This window comes from Cheilinus undulatus, linkage group 7 (genome assembly GCF_018320785.1).
Source record: "Cheilinus undulatus linkage group 7, ASM1832078v1, whole genome shotgun sequence".
NCBI classification, from domain to species: Eukaryota; Metazoa; Chordata; class Actinopteri; order Labriformes; family Labridae; genus Cheilinus; species Cheilinus undulatus.
Window position 1 is genome coordinate 16,839,368 of NC_054871.1, and position 20,351 is coordinate 16,859,718.

Genomic DNA, 20,351 nt, shown 5'->3' on the forward strand with positions numbered 1-20,351 from the left:
CCTGGTGTCTGAAGCAGCAACATCGCTCTACTTCTACAAGGGAAAGTAAGTACATTATGTTATTATAATTATAACTGATTTGGCAACACATATTTTTATTGGTAAATTACACATGTTTACTCTGCTCAAAACTACTTGACTATGACGGTGTGATCAAGTTAAGATCAGACATGGAGAAAAGTTTAACTGTAATAATAGCTCAAAATTGGCCATTTACTTTGAACCTACATAAAAATTTGATATAATTACAGCTCAGAAGAAGGCCTTTAACTAGGTTTCCTGAAACTATGGTGTGTATTAGTGTACCATAACATTTTATCTAAGTTACCCACCACCTTGAAATACAGCCTGTCTGAGACATTGTTGCTTCGGTCCGGCTTACAAAAGAGAGATCACATGTGCAGAGTATAAATAAATTTAGACGTTTTCATTGTGCCTCAGAATGGAAAACCAAAAATGTGTTCTTAACCAGAAAAGAGGTCACAGTGCGTGTGTGTTTTTATTGATACTAACTTTTCCTGAATTACTGGATGTATTTTTGGTCCTGGACTGAAGCGGGTCTGTAAAATGTTCCTGCCATTGTCAGGCAATATCGGCCTGGATGGCAGAAAGAGAATTTATCTGGAAAATGTGGTTGTTACACAAATTACACTCAATCTTAACTTAAGAGCCCATTTAGGTCGTTATTTTAGGTAAATTTCACTAACCTTTCACGACAGATGTGTTTTTTTCATCTTTGGAAAGTGTTTATTCTTTTTCTTTTATCTTTGATTTATACCAAACACCATTCAGGCATTTTAAGTGGCATTTCACTTCAATTTCAGAGTGCAGGTATAAATAGGGACAGGCTAATTCTGCTTTGAAAAACACATTATAAATCATAATGGAACAACACAATCAGATTGTTCTTTTAATGTCAGTTGTTTCCAATGGCACAGGAAATTATGCTTTCGTTTGGGACATTTCTGCTCCTGATCTGATGTGCAGATCAGCCTCTTTTCCAAGTCCGCCTACGCGTTTAGTTGTTTTCAAACCTCAATAACAATGAAGATTACTTTTGGGGGAAAAGTAATTGTATGTTTGAGAACAAAAGGAGACTGTATGTGGGTTTGACGTAGTCTCAAATGTTGATATGTATTTGAATGATTTGAGTTACGTAACCCCGAGCTGAGTTCCTGATAGCACAAGATAAATAATCATGACCTAAAATAACTTTAATGGCTGGGCAGTTATCACTGGAATGTTCTTGATTTAATTTGAGTCACATAATCTACAGAAAACAAGGCTTTTATTAGTTAAAGGAGCAAGTAAACCACTGATCTCATTATGGTATTTACATGTAAAGGTCAGAAGAAGAAAAGAGCTTAAAAGTCTGTGCGTGACTGAGTTTTGAAGTCGTTTGTCTTTTCAAGCGGACAGAGATAGATCACCATACACATGGTCCCAATCCTACACAACTTATGTTATTATATTGTGTTAAATATACATGTTAGCATGTATGCAGTCTGGAATAGAAGAATTTAGATGTTGCTATTGCCGAGCAGACACAGACGTTTGTGTAATATCTTTTATTAGTTGACGCTGATTCTTTTTTAGATGTTATTCCTCAACTATTCAAATAACAGACCTTTTTAGTTTGCCTTCAACATTTTCAAAAAAATGTAGTTTAGTAAATTAAAAAAAACAATGACACAGAAACAGAAAATCTACATATCTAAAAACAACATGGCAGGCATAAGCTCAGCACTGAAAACACAATGTAGTTTTGCTACTTTTATTTTAGCTTTAGCTTGTTTTATGCACTCTATGTTTGAACTCTTAAAGAATATGCTAAAGTGCTGCCATCATCGGCAGTTTTACCGTTTGGTAACGGTGGCCAGTTCCCTGGGGCCTTGTGCTTCCAGGGTCCTCCAGATTTAGTCGTTATAGGTATGCAACACAAGCACCTAAATTTATTATAGATCAGTGGCTCTCAACATGGGGGTTTGGACCCCCTTTGAGTAGCAAGACACTGAGAGGGGGTCACCGGTTCCCAAAAAAAGGATATTTTTCAATGATTAATGGTATATTTTAGCCATTTTTATAAAAATCATATGCATGAAATTAGTTCAATGTTAAATAAAAGATGGCAGTTTGGTGAGATTTATGCTGAAATCAGAGTAATGTTTAAAAAAATCCTTTAAATGTAAGTCTGCACATGACTGTTCTTGAATGTACATGGCTGTGTTAAACTTTGCTTCAGCCAGCTTTAGGTACAGTGGGGGTCATTGGTCTTTGACATCTTTATTTTTGGGGTCGCAGGCTGAAAGTTTGAGAAGTTTGAGAACTACTATAGATAAGACATACATTTTTAATGTATATAAGTGATTGAAAAAGCATCATAATAGTGTTTCAACGTCCAGAAAAGTCCTTGCAGAGTTCTACTTGCCCCAACAGCAAGATCCAAGCCCCTCTGAGAGTAAAGAAGGAAGCTATATCTATATCACTTTCACAGACAAAGGTCACAAAGTGCTTTAAATCAACAAAGCTCAACACAAAGAGCAGAAACACACAGAGCATAACGCTATCGTGATGGGGCACAGGGACAGGAGGAGAGACAAAGGGAAGCACATAAACCACATTTCAAAAATAAGCAATGACTGGGTACAATTACAGGCACAACAAAGGAAAAGTAATTTACTATAAGTAATAAATGAATAAGATTGTCCATATTCCTGTCTAAATATGTGTTTTAACTGCCTTTTAAAAGACTCAACTGAGTCAGAACAACATATCAGCATGGGAAGAGTGTTGTAGTTTTGATACTAATGCCTCAAAAGCCCGGTCACCATGTGTTTTAAATTGTGTCTTTGGTACAGAGCAGGTTAAGTTAGCTAGATCTCAGTGAACGTTGGCAAATATGGGCGAATGAGTTCTGTTAAGCATTCAGGGAAGCACTGTTATTTATTCATTTATATTTATTTAACCAGGAAAACCTCACTGAGATTAAGAATCTCATTTACAAGAGTGTCCTGGCCAAGACCGACAGCAGCACAGATGACAAAGACACAGACACAGTGTAGAGATTTCAGTACAGGAGTGATGTGAGATTGCTTGTTTTGTCTGGTGAGTACACGTGCAGCTGCATTCTGAATTAACCGTAAGCGGTATACGGCAGACAAAATGAGTAGAGTAAAATGGCGGTTACGATAGTCTGTGCAAGATGAGATGAATGTGTGTGTAATCGTTTCAAGTTCAGCCATGGACATAAAAGTTCTCTGTTTACTGATATTTCTTTAATGATAAAGGCATGATCTGGTTTGCTGCTCTATGGAGGTAGAGTGATAAAGAAGGATAAAAGATTACACGAAGATTACAAATGTTAGAGTGCACTGTCAGTGAGAGGAGTCCAATGTTTTGCAGGATTATTGGAACACATTTGTCTTGAGTAATATAGAACAGTAATGGTCCCAGGATCTCGCCCTGTGGGACACCACAGCATAATGGAGACAGGTCTGAAGAGTGTTCCTCAAAGGAAAGAGTAAAGCTTCTGTTTGTGAGATGTGATTTAAAAAAACAGTCCAGAGCTACAGTAAACCTGATATTACCACCCGTTTCCACAGTGTATTAAATTTATGGTGATCATCTGTGTCAAAGGCAGAACTGAGGTAGCCTAAAGGAGAACTAAAATTGTAACCTTGCAAAGCAGATGGATTCGCCCGCTTCCATGTTTCTCACTGGCAAATCCAGCTTGCAAAACTCCCATCTGAAGCATTTGGGCCCGGTTAGAAAGTGACAGGACCAATCAGACGTGTCTACAGTCGCCATGGTTCGTGTCATGTAGTTCTTTATGGAGTGTAGCCTAGTTGGTAGGGGCACAGGCGCAGCTTGTTAGCGGCTATGTCACATTTTGTTGCTCTGATTGGCCCATAAAGATGTGACAGACAGAACATAAGTTGAAGTTGAAAAGAAGTTGAAAAGAGTCCTTGGTAGTGGGAGAAACTGAAGAACTGGATGGGTGCTATATTATTGATAGTGCCAAATAAAATCTTTGGATTTCTTCTTGAGGAAGAAATAAAGCGAGCAAAGTAAGCAGTTCTAGCTTCCTGTACTGCCACATTAAAAGAATGGCACATACCTTAAAGGTAAGGGCGATGTACCTCTGCCCTGTGGATCTCCAAAGACATTCAGTCCTGTGACATTGCCACGTCAGGCAGTGAATGGACATTCAGGGCTTGACATTAACACCTGCTAAATACGTGTAGAGTTAGCTGTGGCTGGTTAAGTGGCATTGACTCCATCTAGTCACTTTGGCAGGTAGAATTTATCACTGTGGTGATGCAAATGTTAATGAATGCTTCTTACGTGACCTTTTTTATACAACCCAGCTGAAATTCACCACACTCTGTTTTTTCTGAGCTTTTATTATAGGTTCCAGAGAGTTCTGTATTGGAAGAGTCAAAGATTTTATCAGCTCTTGCCTTTAGTTTCACTCAGTTCCTTACGTTCAACATCATGACATCAACTTTGGCCTGGAACTGTGATCTTCTCCTGATAATTCAGTAGTTTAAGCAGATGACAAACACAATCAGAATTTTGTTTTGAGTTAAAGTACATGCACTTTGTACCTCATGACCTGAATCATTCCAGAAAAAAGGCTATTTTCATGGAAAACAATCACTCAGGCTTGTAGGTTTTGGCCCGTGTCACTTCTGTATACTTCTCTACTCTCTGAGTGACTCATAGTCCTGTTTCCACTGTGCTCTGTGCCGCTATCTTACTCCGCAACACCAAATCTTTGATTGTATTCTTCACATGCTGTTTGTTTATTGCATTCAGCTCTCAGGTATCTTTTTCTGCGGTCCATAATGCTGAAGTTAGAGTAGAAGCTATAAATATTCAAAAGAACATGAGCTGAGCAAAGATATGGCTGCTGGGAGGTTTTACATCCTCTTGCTGCTGACTGGAGATCGAAAGAGAAGAAAAATAATGTACAACAGAGAATTAATTCCATCTCCTTAAATCATGTTAACTAAAACAGATGTTATCTTAAATCTGCAATGACTCACTGAGTGAAATGTCATCTTCCATGAGCCTCATTTGTTTGCTTTGTCAAAGTAAAAGTCTAAAATTTACAGAGTTGTGATGAATTTACATTTTAAATATTGCAAATAAATTCTGACATCTGCTACAGTGACTCATCAAAGCAGAGGCACACATGTAACAAGCAACCGTGTCGGATCAAAAGTGACGGGCCAAAAATACAGCGTGTAAACCAAATTTGAAAATTCAAACATGTTTCCCATGAAGAAACAACCTCTAATTCAGGGGTGTCAAACTCAATCACAGCAGGGGCTGGATTCTGGATTCAGGTCTAACCTGAGGGCCATACAGGGTCACCTTTCTAACCAGAAACTGAAAACCTCATTTCACTGCTAAAAAATGTGAAAAAAAACTTAGCACTGCTAAATGAATTTGACACTTAAAAAGTTAAAAAGATAAGGTTAAAGGCTCACATTCTGAGAAAAGTAAATTTGTTAAAGAGGTCAAACATGAAATTGAAATTGAAAAATAATGTTTTTTTAAAGGCAAATATATTACAAAGAAAGAAAAAATCATGAGTTTAAAAGGTCAAAATATGAAATAAAATTTATTTTCATGAAACTAAAAGTCAAAATATAGTTCAGATTTTAAATTGTGAATCTAAAAGGTCAAACTATGGGATTATGAAGTCAAAGATTAAAGTTAAAATATTATTTAAAAATACAAAATAATTGGTTAAAAAGGTAAAAATGACTTAAAAATGTAGAATTATGAATCCTAAAGCTTAAGATATCATATTAGAATCAAAATTATGAGTTGAAATGCTCAAAGTACGCAACAAAAAGTCAAAATCCTAAGTTTGACTCCTAATTGTGAGATGGAAAATTGAAAATATGAGATTAAAACACACATTAATTTCCTTTTCCCACATTCCTGACTTCTTATCTAAATATTTTGACTCCTTACTTTGTCAGATTTTATGAATTATTTAGGACATCTTAAATCATCAAGGATGATGGGCCAGTTATGATACAAATATGAGATAATCTTGCAGGTCGAATTTAACTGTTGCACGGCCGGATTTTGCCTCCGGGTCTTGAGTTTGACACCTGTGTGCTAATTCATCACAAACTTAGTCAAACTTAGTTCTTCACAGTGAAGAAGGACTGCATTCAGTCACAGAATATCACAATCTTTTCATTTCATTACATCCCGCATTAGCTTTTTCATAACATGAGGATGGTTGTTGTTATTATTGTATCTAAAGTGTAAGTACATATAAAGCTGTCATAACCATAAATCCCACTCATAAACATTAGATAAAAATAACACAACAAAACAGATGCAAAACACAACCATGACAAACACTGAGACAAGTGTCAATTTGGGATATCTTAACAATTTTACTGTAATACGCAAATGCTAAAGTACATGCAGAACTCACTTATGCAGTAAAGATTAATGGTAGAAAAAATTTACTTTATTAGCGTTACAAGTGGATCCTTATATGTAATGTTTTTCTATGTTTTATTTATTCCAAACACTCTAACAATAAACCACCATGAGCAAATCACATGCCAATAATTAGCAGAGAAAGAGTGGTAAGAAAAAATTATTTTAAAGAAGCAGAAACCTCTAGCTGAACCAAACACAGGCCGCTGATCAAATTTTATTTCAATGAAAATACTCTAAATTACTGATAAAAGCAACAAAAATACACATTTTACTTTTGTCCGTTAAGAATATGTACTGTTTTAACTCAAAATAAATCCTTCTTATTTTGTAATATTAATGTCATGGGCCGGCCCAACTTAGCTCTTAGGTAATGTCATTGTGGCCCCTGTACAGCCATGCTAGCACCTGAACAAAATGCTAGGAAACTGAAAACAAAAGAACAAGAAAAGGAAGCACATAACCCCAATAACAACTTGGTAACTGTTTCAAAGTTGATGGCAGCCTTGCCTCAGAAGTAAATGGTAGCCAGGAGGCTTGCTCTGATCCATGGGTTAAACTCAAAAATCAGGTTTGTTGAGGAGCCTATGAGAGGCCTGGTAAAGTCTGTTACCATCTTGTTGAACAGCCATCTGACTTGGCTGTGATGAGCTTTCATGTTTGTCCACATTGTAGGGTCTGGTCTTACAGTCTTTGTTTTGGTTACAAGGGGATCAGACCACATGAAGGTCTTCTGTCTTGTGGCCAGAGTTTTTTTCTGCTAAGATGTCCACTGTGGATGTGGGCAGAGACACAGGTATGTAACCAGGATGCTGTGGTTTAACATGTTTTCTGTGCTTGACATTAGATTGTAGAGTGAGTAAGGTAAATATGAGGGAATCAGATTTATTTGAGATTTTTTAAATCACACAGATGTTCTCTAACATCTTATTTTCACCTTTTATTTCTTTGTATGTTGATGGCATTTCCTAAAAATCTAAACCTCTGTTGAAGAACCATGTCAACTTTCAACCTCTTCTTCTGCATCTTGATTTCATGCTGATGATTGTGATCTTTTTCAATGTTTATTTTTAACCCCAACAATATTTTTCCACCTGCTATCATAGAACTGTTTCATTCTATAATCAAAACGTCTTATTTTTGATCTCATTTTTACTTCAGCACAGGCACCTTGCTATCTAACCCTTATGTATGATTCTTAACACTTCACATTGTACACACAGAATTAGTTAAAACCCATATTGTCTGGTAAATTCTCCCCAAAACCTTTCCTGTTCTCATAAAGAAAGCTTAAAAACTTGAATTTTCTCAAGCAAAGGGAATTATCTAGAACTGAAAAAGTAGCACCTGCTTAACGGAAGAGCAAGAAGCTGGAGAAAGGAGGCTGTGAGGGCGGATTGTGACTTCCTGTTGTGGTTTTTTTTATCACCAGTTGTTAATCTGCACACAACATGCAGACTCAATGTGTGGGTGCTAAGTATCTCATCCAGACATAAAGCATCTCACAATTTGTATGTTTTAGCTGAAAATTATGCACAACTCAAAATTTCCTTTGACATAGAAAAACATAAAGGGTGAGGACTCATGGTCCAGACTAAAACTGTGTTTCTACAGTTAGCTGGTGTGTGAATAATTGGGGTAAACAAGCCAAAGTTGGAGGGCAGGTGTGAGCTTTAAAGCTCAAAGGCCAGCAGTCACAAAGTGGGTGTACTGTCATAAATTTGTCTACAGAAAGTGCACACTTCTTGTGCCTTAAACACTGATTTTAGCAAATTTTTTGCTCAAATGTCTTCCTAATCATCGTTTTTTGTCTTCCCCCTTCATCTGGGACTCAAAGTCAACTCCAGCTCCCCTCTCTCAGCTCTCACAATGTCCATCGACCCAGCGGCCGAGCTGCCTTTCTTCTATGGCAGCATCAGCCGCTCAGATGCCGAGCAGCACCTGAAGCTGGCCGGGATGGCCGACGGGCTCTTCTTGCTGCGACAGTGTCTGCGCAGTCTGGGGGGCTATGTCCTGTCTGTGGTGTGGAACCTGGAGTTTCATCATTATTCCATAGAGAAGCAGCTCAATGGGACATACTGTATCACTGGAGGGAAGACACACTGTGGGCCTGCAGAGCTCTGTGAGTATTACAGTAAAGACCCAGACGGGCTGGTGTGCACCCTGAGGAAGCCCTGTCTGCGATCCCCAGACACCCCGATACGGCCTGGTGTGTTTGACAACCTAAGAGAAAACATGCTGAGGGAGTACGTGAGGCAGACCTGGAACCTGGAGGTGAGGATAAGAAAAAATCCTTTTGTATGTTACATATCATGTAGGGTTGATGGTTTGCTCAAAAGACCCTCATGCAAATTCTAATCTCATTGTCAAACTTCTGCTAGGATAACACTATTCCAGCTATATGTCTTATTATAAAGTGCCTATAAAAACTATTCACCACCATGGATGTTTTACCCTTTTAATGGATTTATAAATCAATCATGGCAAATATAATCACTTTTCTTTTTTCAAAAAATCCAAACTGAAAGAAAGATATCTACAGAGTTATGTCAATTAGATTAAAACATGTAATGTTAAATAAGTGATAGCATAAATATTCATCCCCCTTCAAGTCAGTGTTTAGTAGATTCACCCTTGACTACAGTAGCAGCACTGAATCGTGTGGAAATATCTCAATCAGGCTTGCAGATCTGGACACTGCTCAAGCACTGTCAGATTACACAGGAATCAGGCGTGAACGGCCCTTTTCAAGTCCAGCCACAATTCTCTATTGGATTTTGGTCTGGGCTTTGACTCAGCCGCTCCAGAGAATTCACCTTGTTGTCTTTAAACCATTTCTGTGCAGCTTTCAATGTATTCTTCGAGTCATTGTCTAACTGGAAGATAAATCTTCTCCCAAGCGGTATATCTCTTTAAGACTGTGCTCCAAGACATTTCTAGATTTTGCCTCATTTATTTTACCCTTTATTTTTAAGTCTTCCAGGACTAGTTGCCAAGAAGCATCACCACAGCATGATGCTGCCACCACCATGCTTCACAGTGTGTTTGTGGTGATATGCAGTGTTTGGTGTCCGCCAAACACACCATATTTTCTGATGACCAAAGCAGTATTTTGGTCTCATCAGACCAAAGAACTTTCTTCCACTTGACCGTGGAGTCTCCCACATGCCTTTGGCAGACTGTTTGCTTTGACTGGTGAAGAACCCAGGCAACAGTTGTTATATGCAGAGTCTCTCATTTCAGCTGCTGAAGCTTGTAACTCCTTCAGAGAAGTCATAGGTGTCTTGGTGGTTTCTGTTTCAGTTTCTGAGGATGGCCTGATCTAGGCAGATTTACACATGCGCCATATTCCTTCCGTTTCTTCATGATAAATTTAACTGAACTCTGAAGGATGGTCAGTGTCTTGGAAATTTTATTGGATCAATCCCGACTTTTACTTTTTAGTAACTTTCTCTTTGAGTTACTTTGAGTGTTCTTTTGTCTTCATGGTGTAATGGTAGCCAGGAATACTAATTAACCAGTGACTGGACCTTCCAGACACAGGTGTCTTTATACTACATCCACTTTAGACATATTCACTGCACTCAGGTGATCCTCATTTCACTAATAGTGAGACTACTCACAATTGGCTGGACCTCTGTTGAATTAGGCCAGCCACTTTTAAGAGGGGAATATTTATGCAGTCACTTATTTTACCTTACATATTTTTGTTAAATTGATATGAATTTTTAAAAATCTGTTTTCACTTTGATGTTAAAGAGTTTTTGTGTACAAGAACTAATGACACGCTTGTCTTTTGTTGATTGTAACAGTGGAGTGCCACAGGGATCTATCCTATGACCAATCTCGTTTTGTTTATGCATTAGTGATCGGCCCCTGACCTGCCCAGAGGTACACATTCAGATGTACGCAGATGACACGCTTATCCACATCCCTGCTAAAACAAGAGAACAGGCTGTGTCCAAACTCTCTGCAGTATTAAATATCAGACTGGGTAACTCACAGCTGTCTAACTCTTAATGTGAGAAAATTTGTTGGAATGTGTTTTTCTATCAGGAGAAACAATACACCTCAACCTGATATGACTGTAAAAGAAGAGGTAAATCAAATTGTTGAGCATTTAATATTCTGGGCATAACCACTGACTCTAATCTAATTTTCAAGAAACATAAAAAATTGTCTGCAGAAGAAGATCTAGCCTTATGAACTTCAGACATGTCAGGCATCAGTTGCGTTTGGCTGCTGCTAAACTCTTAATGCACTCAATGTTTTTCTCATTTATATTACTGTGTCACAAGCTGGTATCAGGCAGGAGCAACCACTCTAAAAACCATTATACATCCTCTACAAACAACAACATAAACAAACCACAAACAAAATCACTAAATACTTCAATTCTAATAATAATGAAACTTTTTTTAAATTTTAAAACATGCAGAAAATAAACAAAGTAAAAGACAAGACTATTAAAGCATAACAAAAATACCTTATCGTAGCATTGTAAGCATGCATGTTACATGACTGCTTGGGGCCATACATGGGCATTTTAGATCCCAGAGATGAGATATTAAACATACGTAGATCAGGGAGAACACAATTTAGGTAAGGCAATGGGTTTACATAACCCACATAGAAGAGAGGCGTTAGGGTTCACAGGTACAGGAAGTGAATCAGTCTACAATACAGCACCCCCTGCATACTAAGTCTGCTGTGCAGCCTGGGGGGTGGTTTAAGAGAGATTCTCACAGACTATCATAAAACATTCCTTCCCCTCAACACTGACAAAACTTTACAGAATGATTGAAACTGATTGATTATTGGGGTTTTGGACTCAATCCACTAAAACAGAATGGATCTTCCAGGTAGAAGAACAAGCTCATTCAAAAGTTCTTGCTGGATGTTTGTCAGAGAAAGTCCTTCACCAGGAGATTAACTACTAAAATTCATAAACCTTTAATAAGTCTCTAAGAGATAAACCACAACCATCAGTCAGGTATGGGCCATATCAGACGAGTCAAAACTGACGACTCATTTTGCACAGACATCTCATCCCACAATCTTATCAAAATAACCTAAAAAGAACTAAAGAACAGATGGAGAGACCTGCAGCGTCTTCTTGTCTGGCAAAGCAAGTGGTACCAATGAAAAACAGCTGAAGAAGCATTTTGCAACTAATTAGGGTTAATTTGCAGGAGCACTTCCAGAAATCATCGTCTGTCAACACAGTTCATGTCCTCCACAAATGCAAGTTAAAGCTGTATCATTCAAAAGATGAAGGCTTATGTAAACATGATCTGGAAACCAACCCATCTTCCCTGGGCCAAAGCTCATTTTAAAATGGACAGAGGCAAAATGGAAAACTGTTCTGTGGTCAGATGAATCAAAATTTGAAATTCTTTTTGGAATGATGTACAGACATCTGTATTATAATTCCTGTTTAGGTATAAAGAAGTCAATTTTGACCACATTTAACAATTCATTTTACAGATTTCAATACTAATATCCATATATAGATATCAGTAAGTCATACACAAAGGACTTTTACAGCCATTGGGTAATGAGTTAGTGCATATCAAGGGTAAAATATGGAGTACGTATTTTTATCTGTATTATTATTTGTGCTCAGGGAGAGGCCATGGAGCAGGCGATCATCAGCCAAGCCCCTCAGCTGGAGAAACTGATCGCCACAACAGCCCATGAGAAGATGCCCTGGTATCACGGTAAAATCAGTCGACAGGAAGGTGAGAGGAGACTTTACTGTGGAGTACAACCAGATGGCAAGTTTCTGTAAGTTACTAAAGCTGATGTTCGCTTTTACAACTATTTATTTATAATTTCAGTCAAAAGTTTGAAGCCCTTCTGTTTTTTTTGTCACAGAGTGAGGGACAGAGAGGAGGCGGGAACTTTTGCGCTCTCAATGATGTATGGGAAAACGGTGTACCACTATCAGGTGCTTCATGATAAATCAGGGAAATACTCTATGCCTGAGGGGACAAAGTTTGACACAATCTGGCAGGTGAGAGCCTCAGTCATCAATTCCTTATGTTGTAGTGAGGTTTTTTAATGGGGGGCTTTGGAGGGGATGGATTTTGAATTTTATAATCAAAGTTTAACCTTTACCTTTGTAGCTGGTTGAGTACCTGAAGATGAAAGCTGATGGCCTGGTGACTGTTCTCACCGAGGCTTGTAATAACGGAAAAGCTGCTGCTGCTGAAAGTAATTCACACCTTATTGCATTTTCACTGTTATGTCGTCATGGTAAAACTGCTGCATTGACTTTGTAGTCTATGTTTGAATATTATTTGTAACATCATCTTTTGAAATCATTCTATTTACCATTACATTTTTTAAATTTCTCTTATTTGTACAGAGCCCCACCTCCCATCCAACGTGAGTATTAACTTTATAAGATAAGACTATTGATCCCCAAAGGGAAAATTCATTTAAGCAATTCATTTTTATTGGACTCTTTCAGAGGCGACCTGGTGGAAATGGATACACACCGCCACCCAGAGGTAAGTCCTATAAAGTACAACCAAGTAAAACAACCTCAGAGTTTTAGTTGCTCTACTAACTGCACCTGTTATAAATGACCATGATAATTCATTTAAACCAGTTTGCAGTGCCTGGAATAAAAGAAAAAAAAACCTGAATGGGGGAGGGGCCGATTTTGATTGCTTGTAGTCGTACTGCTTGTATTGGTCTCTTTACCTACAACCCCAATTCTAGCAAAGTTGGGGTGCTGTGTAAAATATAAAGTAAAATAGAATGCAGTAATTTTCAAATTTCATAAACACACATTTCACTCATGATAGAATAAAAACAACATAGCAGATTTTGAAACTGAGACGTTTTACTATTTCATGAAAAGTGTCTCATTTTGAATTTTGGTGGCAGCGTCACATCTCAGCTGGGTATAAAAGGAGCATTTAGAGAGGTAGTGTCTGTCATATGTAGATATGGGCAGAGGCTCACCAATTTGCAAAAAACTGTGTCTAAAAATTGTGGAACACTTCAGAAAAATGTTCCTCAGTGTAAAATTTTGAAGACTTTAAATATCCCACCATCTACAGAAGATAATATCATTAAAGATTCAGAGAATCTGGGGAAATCTTTGGACAAGGCCAAAGGTCAGGATTGGGTGCTCATGATCCTCAGGCCCTCAGGCGGCACTGCATTAAAAATTGGCATGAATTGATTATGGAAATCAATGCATTGGCTCAGAAACACTTCCAGAAATTCTATTGACACAGTTCTGTGTACCATCCAGATGAAAATTAAAGCTGTATCATGCAAAGAAGAAGCCATATGTGAAAATAATCCAGAAAAGTTGCATCCTTCTCTGGGCCAAAGTGCTTCTAAAATGGAACACTGTTCTGTGGTCAGATGAATCAAAATTTTAAATTCTCTTTGGAAACCACACACACTGTGTTCTGTGGACTAAAGAGGGCTATGGGGTGGGTAGCTTAAACATCTGGAAAGGTACTATTAGTGCTGAAAAGTACACGGAGGTTTTAGAGCTACAAAAGCTTTCATCCAGACGTTTCTTTCAGGGAAGGACTTGCATACGTATTTCAGCAAGACAACAACACTAAACCATATACTGCACCCATCACAACAGCATGGCTATGAAGTAGAATCCTACATCAGACAAGAGTGGGACAACATTCCTCTCCCAAAACTCAAGCAATTAGTCTCCTCACTTCCCAGACGTTTACAGACTGCAGTTAAAAGAAGAGGGGATGCTGCACAGTGGTAAACATGGCCCTGTCTTTACTTTTTTGAGATGTGTTGCTGCCATCAAATTCAAAATAGGCTAATATTTTCCATGAAGTTGTAAAATGTCTCAGTTTTAACACCTGAGGAGTTTTTATGTGCTTAAATATGGATTTATGAGATGCAGAGTCTATTTTATTTACATTTTATACAGCGCCCCACCCTGTGGTCTGCCGTTAAATATTACAATCCGACATTTGAAAAAATGTGCATGACTGTGAAAAGAAAAACATTTTAGTGTGATATAAAGATAAATCAGTAATGATTAGAATCATAAATCATTAATCATCATAAATGTAAGCTCATAAGTGAAATATTTCATATCATCAGTACAAGGTTTTCTTGATAAATTTTGCTGGGAATCCCACCCCACTATCAACATTCAAACCCAAAAACCTGTCAACATATTAGTATATCAGTACGCTATGGGTTTCATTTTTATCCAGTGCTGTTTCCCCTAAATATGTGCCCTGTTGCAGCTGTCACAACCCCAGCCAACAGTGTGCCTGCAGACCGTACTCCTCTGCCAATGGACTGCGATGGATTCAACCCGTACCATAACCCCAATGAAGTAAGGAAGTTTAACATCAAGAGGACTCAGCTGCTGATCGATGAGGTGGAGCTCGGCTCAGGGAACTTTGGCTGCGTTAAGAAAGGAGTCTTCAAGACTGAAACGTGAGGACTGGAACATTATCAAACAAACATTTTTTTTTTTTTAAACATATTTTAAACCTGTCTTTGAGGGTGAGAATTTCATGCTGAGGGTTTGGTTTGTGTCCTCTCAGAGGCCAGGTGGACGTGGCCATCAAAGTGCTGAAGAATGATAACGAGAATCTGGTGAAGGAGGAGATGATGAGGGAAGCAGAGATCATGTACCAGCTCAGTAACCCCTACATCGTCCGCATGCTGGGTCTGTGTAACGCTGAAAACCTCATGCTGGTCATGGAGATGGCTTCTGCTGGGCCTCTCAACAAATTCCTCTCCAGCAACAAGTGAGTTCAGTTTTTATAAGACATCTTATCAGAAAAGGGTGAATAAGAAAAGGATGGGGTTGATGGTAAAGTCATATTGGCTTAAAGGGTTTAGTAGATGTCCATTTTATTCCATTACACAACTATAAAGTCTAATTTATTCAGTTTATACACAATTGCTTGTATTTTTACTACTCCATTGTATAGATACAGCAGAGTTGTATATATTTTTGTTCATTTTAACATTTAAATCAATATTGTAGGTCAGTATATTTTACCTGGTGATACAGCTGGTAAGGTTGAGTTGTATACAGGGGTGTATCTAGGGATTTAGGGCCCCCAGAAAGAATGGCCTATTACACAGTGAATGAAGCAACAAATGTTGCATCTTTTTTACAAATATAAATACATTATGATGTATTTTTTTAACCATAATTTCCCAATTTATGGGCATTTTTTTTTTTTTACTATGGCTAAATTAAATTTACCTGCATTATTTTGTAGTGCTGGACCACACTATTTGGACATTTTTAAGAGGGCCCCCCCCCCCCCCAGAATTGTATTTTACTCTATTTGATTCAAATTTCTCTCTTGACTTATTCATTTAGTCACTTTTGAAACAATAATGACACTAATAATTAAGAAAAATTAAATAAAAACACACTTTCGTTGTAGGCATATGGAAGCCCATTTCCACCACTTAAAAAAGAAAAATGTGGAAGTGAGAAAATTAAAAAAGGAATCCAAAGTCATAATTTCAAAAAAAATCATGAGATAAAAAAATCATAATTAAAAGATACAAATTGAAATTATGAGATAAAAAGTAATTTAGCAATTTTAACTTTTTAATGTCATAATTTTGACTTTTTGATTCATAATCTTAACTTTGTACCTTATTATTATTACTTTTTCTTATTATCTTATTATCTTATCTTATTTATTACTCTAATTCTGACTTTTTATATCATAATTCTGACTTTTTATCTCATAATCATGACTTTTTTTTAATCTTATAATTATGACCTTTAATTTCATAATTATGACTTAGAATTTTTTCTACTGTGGGCCTGGGGAATCAGTACCTTTTTCCCCCCTGCTTGTATATATCGCACAAAGAGGCCCTACAATGGAGGTAGTCAGCCTTTTTTGTAATTTTTTGTTGTCTTTACTTTAAAAAGCAAGTCCTGATGATCAGCAACAATTCAGGTACAAATTCTTGTTGATTTGTTTATCATTCAGTGGTAGAAAGTACAGTTTGTTTTAAATCAGATCAGATTTGTGCATAAAGGCTGTTTTGATTCAGTCAAAAAAAGAATGAAGTGTTATATCCTTAAGAGCTAAAATGTTATACATATTCTAGTTTGCTATGAGTACTTAAACTAAAGAGTGATTTTTGATCCTCAGACTGTTTTATTTTTGCAAGGTTTTGTAATTGAAGTTGTATTTATGTATAAGACAACATAATTGCAAAAAAAAAAAAAAAAAAAAAAAAAACTGGAAATATAATTCAGTGCTATATTATATATATATATATAGCACATAGATCTAGATTCAGACAGGCTGTTGTTGACCCTGAAGTTCTGGATTCTTAGAAATAAATAAAAATTTGTCTGTGACTTACAACAGTATATTTGTTTCTTCAGGGATAGAATAACAGTGGAGAACATCGTGGAGCTGATGCATCAAGTATCTTTGGGAATGAAGTATCTGGAGGAAAAGAACTTTGTGCACAGAGACTTAGCAGCTCGTAACGTCCTACTGGTCAACCAACGGTTCGCCAAGATCAGTGACTTTGGGCTTTCAAAGGCCCTGGGAGCAGATGACAACTACTACAAGGTACACACATCACCAGAAATATTTTCCACTGCAAGTCAGAGACACAGAAAATTGGAGACGATGAGTGCATTGGGACTATCAGAACTTCCTACACAAATAGATACTGTATCTTGGATTGGTTGTTTTTCTGAGAATTGCTAACCTCCCCCTGCACAGATAGTAAACCATAGGTGTCCTCTGATCTAAAATGAAAGCAAACACTAGAATGATTTCATTCTTTCTGGTTAACTGACCTACATGTGAGTGGAATTTGTTTCAGAAAGTCCCGGGAATCCCTGACTTTAAGAAGATAATGCACAACTAGGTCTCACTGTATAATACTGTACTTTTATCAGTTCAGAATTATTACCCTTTTGTGGCAGTCTTCATCTGTTAGTTTTTGAAATCTTTGAACCTTTGAACCTTTTCAAAGTAAAATAAAGTTCTACTTTGAAAAGGTTTAACGAAACTGTACCTGACTTAATAAAACAGGTTCAACTAGCTGCCTTTGGTAAATCATAGGCTTAATGGTTCATATGATTGTGTTTTACTCTACAGGCTCGGACTTCAGGTAAATGGCCTTTGAAATGGTACGCTCCAGAATGTATACGCTTCTACAAATTCTCCAGTAAAAGTGACGTGTGGAGTTTTGGTGTCACTATGTGGGAGGCCTTCTCCTATGGAGGGAAACCTTACAAGGTACCGTATTTCAGCAGAGCACCGTCAAAGTAAGGATTTACCCTTAACATGAAATTTTATTACAAACTTTATATGCCTTTTATCTAGAAAATGAAAGGAATGGAAGTTACACGCTTCATTGATGATGGGAACCGCATGGAGTGTCCACCAGCATGTCCAGAGAGAATGTATACACTGATGAAGGAATGCTGGACATACAAGTAAGACGACATTTTTCTCCTGTATTTACAAACTACACCAGGGGGCTGCACGGTGACACAGGGCTAGTTCGCTTCCCAGTCAGGGCCTTTCTGTGTGGAGTTTGCATGTTCTCCCCGAGCCCCGTGTCAAATATCAGAAATAACACCAGCACTGATGTGTTTTATCAAAGCTCAGTCAGATACTTCAGTGTACAGCTGAAAAAAAAATGTTAAAGTGTTTACTACTTCTTAAAAATGTAGGCTACCCATAAGTTTAAGAATTGGTACAGACATTGAAAAAAAACACTGTTGTGTGAGCTTGGCCAGGGTAGCCCATGCTCAACATAACAGCTGAAAATGGCTTGTTAGAATTTAGCCACTTCCTAGTGTCAGCAGAGGTAAATTTCTTGCTGAATCCTTGCTAAAAATTCCTGCCATTACTCAGTTCAATAATTATAAACAATAATAATTATCATTATTATTATTATAACTACCACAATTCTCTCATATCTTAAAGTGAACTTAAAAAAAGCTAAAACTGCATTTCTTTTAAAACCTTTATACGTATATGTTATACATCTTTCTCTTCACTGCCATTATTTTTGCTAATGCTAGTATTACAGTGATCATTGCTTCAGCTTTTAATATCATACTTACATCTATAATCATTACTAAAACAGTTTCTTTGAACCCAAGAGCAATACGACTTCACTGCTATGATAAATCAACGCTGGTCTATTATAATACGCCAGATAAGAGAGTACGGTCCTTGTAAAGTGTTTTGAAGAAACTTTGCTTTGAATTGGAGCTATACAAACAATAATTGATTTATTATTGATCGTAACCCTTACCCTAACCAGGACCAGAGATGTAGTCCGTTCTGACAGAGGCAGCGTCTCATAGAGGTGGTCTGCAAAGGAAAAGAGAAAAGACTACTCTTGGCATTACGCTTCTTCCTAGCAAACATAATATTAACTATAAAATACATTTAATGCTTTTCTGAATAAGATGTAGGCATTGTAGCATAAGGTAACATAGCTTTGTTAGAATTAGCTGTTAGCTACATAGCTACATTATCTACATAGCTGACATAGCTTTAAAGTTAGCTATGTAACTTAGCTTGTTAGCTTACGCCTTCTGTATATTAGCTGTGTTAGTGTTTTCACTGAGGACAGGCTTTTTTCCTGTTGGAAGACCGTTAACTTTGCTTTATTAAACGTTTTGCTGTTAAGGCTTTTGGGATCAGGTTTTTGACATTTAAGTTTCTGTTTGCCCTCCTTCAGATACGAAGAGCGCCCTGACTTCAAGAAGGTTGAAGAGTCCATGAGGTCCTACCATTACTCCTTATCAAGCAAGGCAAAGCCTGAGGAAGCTGAAGCTGAAGCTGAAGCTGAAGCTGCTGCTGCTGCTGAGCCCGTCAAATAGAAACAGGAAACAAGGAACTTACTGTCCCAGTGCTGCACAAAGCATCCTTTCACCCAGCCATTAAACAATCAAAACAAAGAGCTTTTTATGAATGCTGCACACTGACCAGCTTCAACTACAGAACTGATACAGATGAACAGGCCTCAGAGACAATAATGTGCATTTGTAAACTAGACTCCAGTGTGTCAGCCATGTGAAGAGATTCTGTGTCTGTGTGCCGTCGTTTGAATGTTAAGTGTTGACGTCTTTACATCAATGAACAATCTAATTATGTATTCTGGTATTTTGGTATGTGATGAGAGTATGGAGTGCATGTACAAGTTTATATTTCAGCATATGACAAACTATAGGAGTAGTTAGTTGTTTAACTCTATGCCAAATAAACTTAGAAGAAGAATGTTTCCCATTGTTTCTGTTTCATTGTACAAGTTTTCTTTTGCCATGTGAGCAGAGATTAATCAATAAATCTATAGAAATAATACATGGGTCTGTTGATGTACAGATATAATCATTACTTCCTAGTCCAAGTGGGGTTGACGATTATACAAAAGCGAGTAGGTAAATAAATACTGCATCAACATCAAAACTTGGCACTTACAAAGAAATTAACGCTGTAAAAATATAAATCATATTAAAGCTACTGAACACTTAAGGATCTATGCATTTAAATTGTTCCTGAATAAGAAAAAAATATGTTGAAGAAACTCAAAACTTAACATCACGAGCCAAAAGCAATAACATCCTTTCCTCAGTTGGAATATGTAGTTAAAAAAGCTTTGAATGACAGGGCCAGAATGTATTTAAGGTCTAATATTAGGATTTAATAATAATAATCTAATAGGTTCATTCTTACGTAGGTTATTTCTTTGGTTTCCTGTTAGTGATTGAAATATTATCTATTTTGGTTTATTATGATAGTATTATAAAATAAATGCGGTCAGTCAGTCTGGCCTCTGCCAGACTGCATCAAAGGAAGTTTTCCTGAGCTGCCAGGCAACGCTGACCGGACATT

At 37.3% G+C, this 20,351-nt stretch overlaps 1 protein-coding gene across 3 annotated transcripts; it reads left to right on the plus strand.

The window, feature by feature from the left end:
* LOC121512790 (tyrosine-protein kinase ZAP-70) lies at nucleotides 1-19,730 on the plus strand. 3 transcript variants are annotated; one of them, XM_041792241.1, is made up of 13 exons: nucleotides 1-45; nucleotides 8,312-8,748; nucleotides 12,101-12,261; nucleotides 12,352-12,490; nucleotides 12,603-12,690; nucleotides 12,845-12,864; nucleotides 12,950-12,989; nucleotides 14,730-14,925; nucleotides 15,036-15,242; nucleotides 16,865-17,057; nucleotides 17,595-17,735; nucleotides 17,823-17,935; nucleotides 19,198-19,730. In XM_041792241.1, the coding sequence occupies exons 2-13, from the start codon at nucleotides 8,344-8,346 to the stop codon at nucleotides 19,337-19,339; spliced, it is 1,845 nt and encodes a 614-aa protein (XP_041648175.1). In that variant the 5' UTR covers nucleotides 1-45; nucleotides 8,312-8,343; the 3' UTR covers nucleotides 19,340-19,730. The 3 variants fall into 3 exon arrangements, with proteins under 3 accessions (XP_041648175.1, XP_041648177.1, XP_041648176.1); XM_041792243.1 differs by lacking the exon at nucleotides 1-45 and adding an exon at nucleotides 10,341-10,365 and having other exon boundaries at nucleotides 8,726-8,748; XM_041792242.1 differs by lacking the exons at nucleotides 1-45; nucleotides 8,312-8,748 and adding an exon at nucleotides 10,222-10,468.
* Nucleotides 19,731-20,351: the final 621 nt, after the last annotated feature.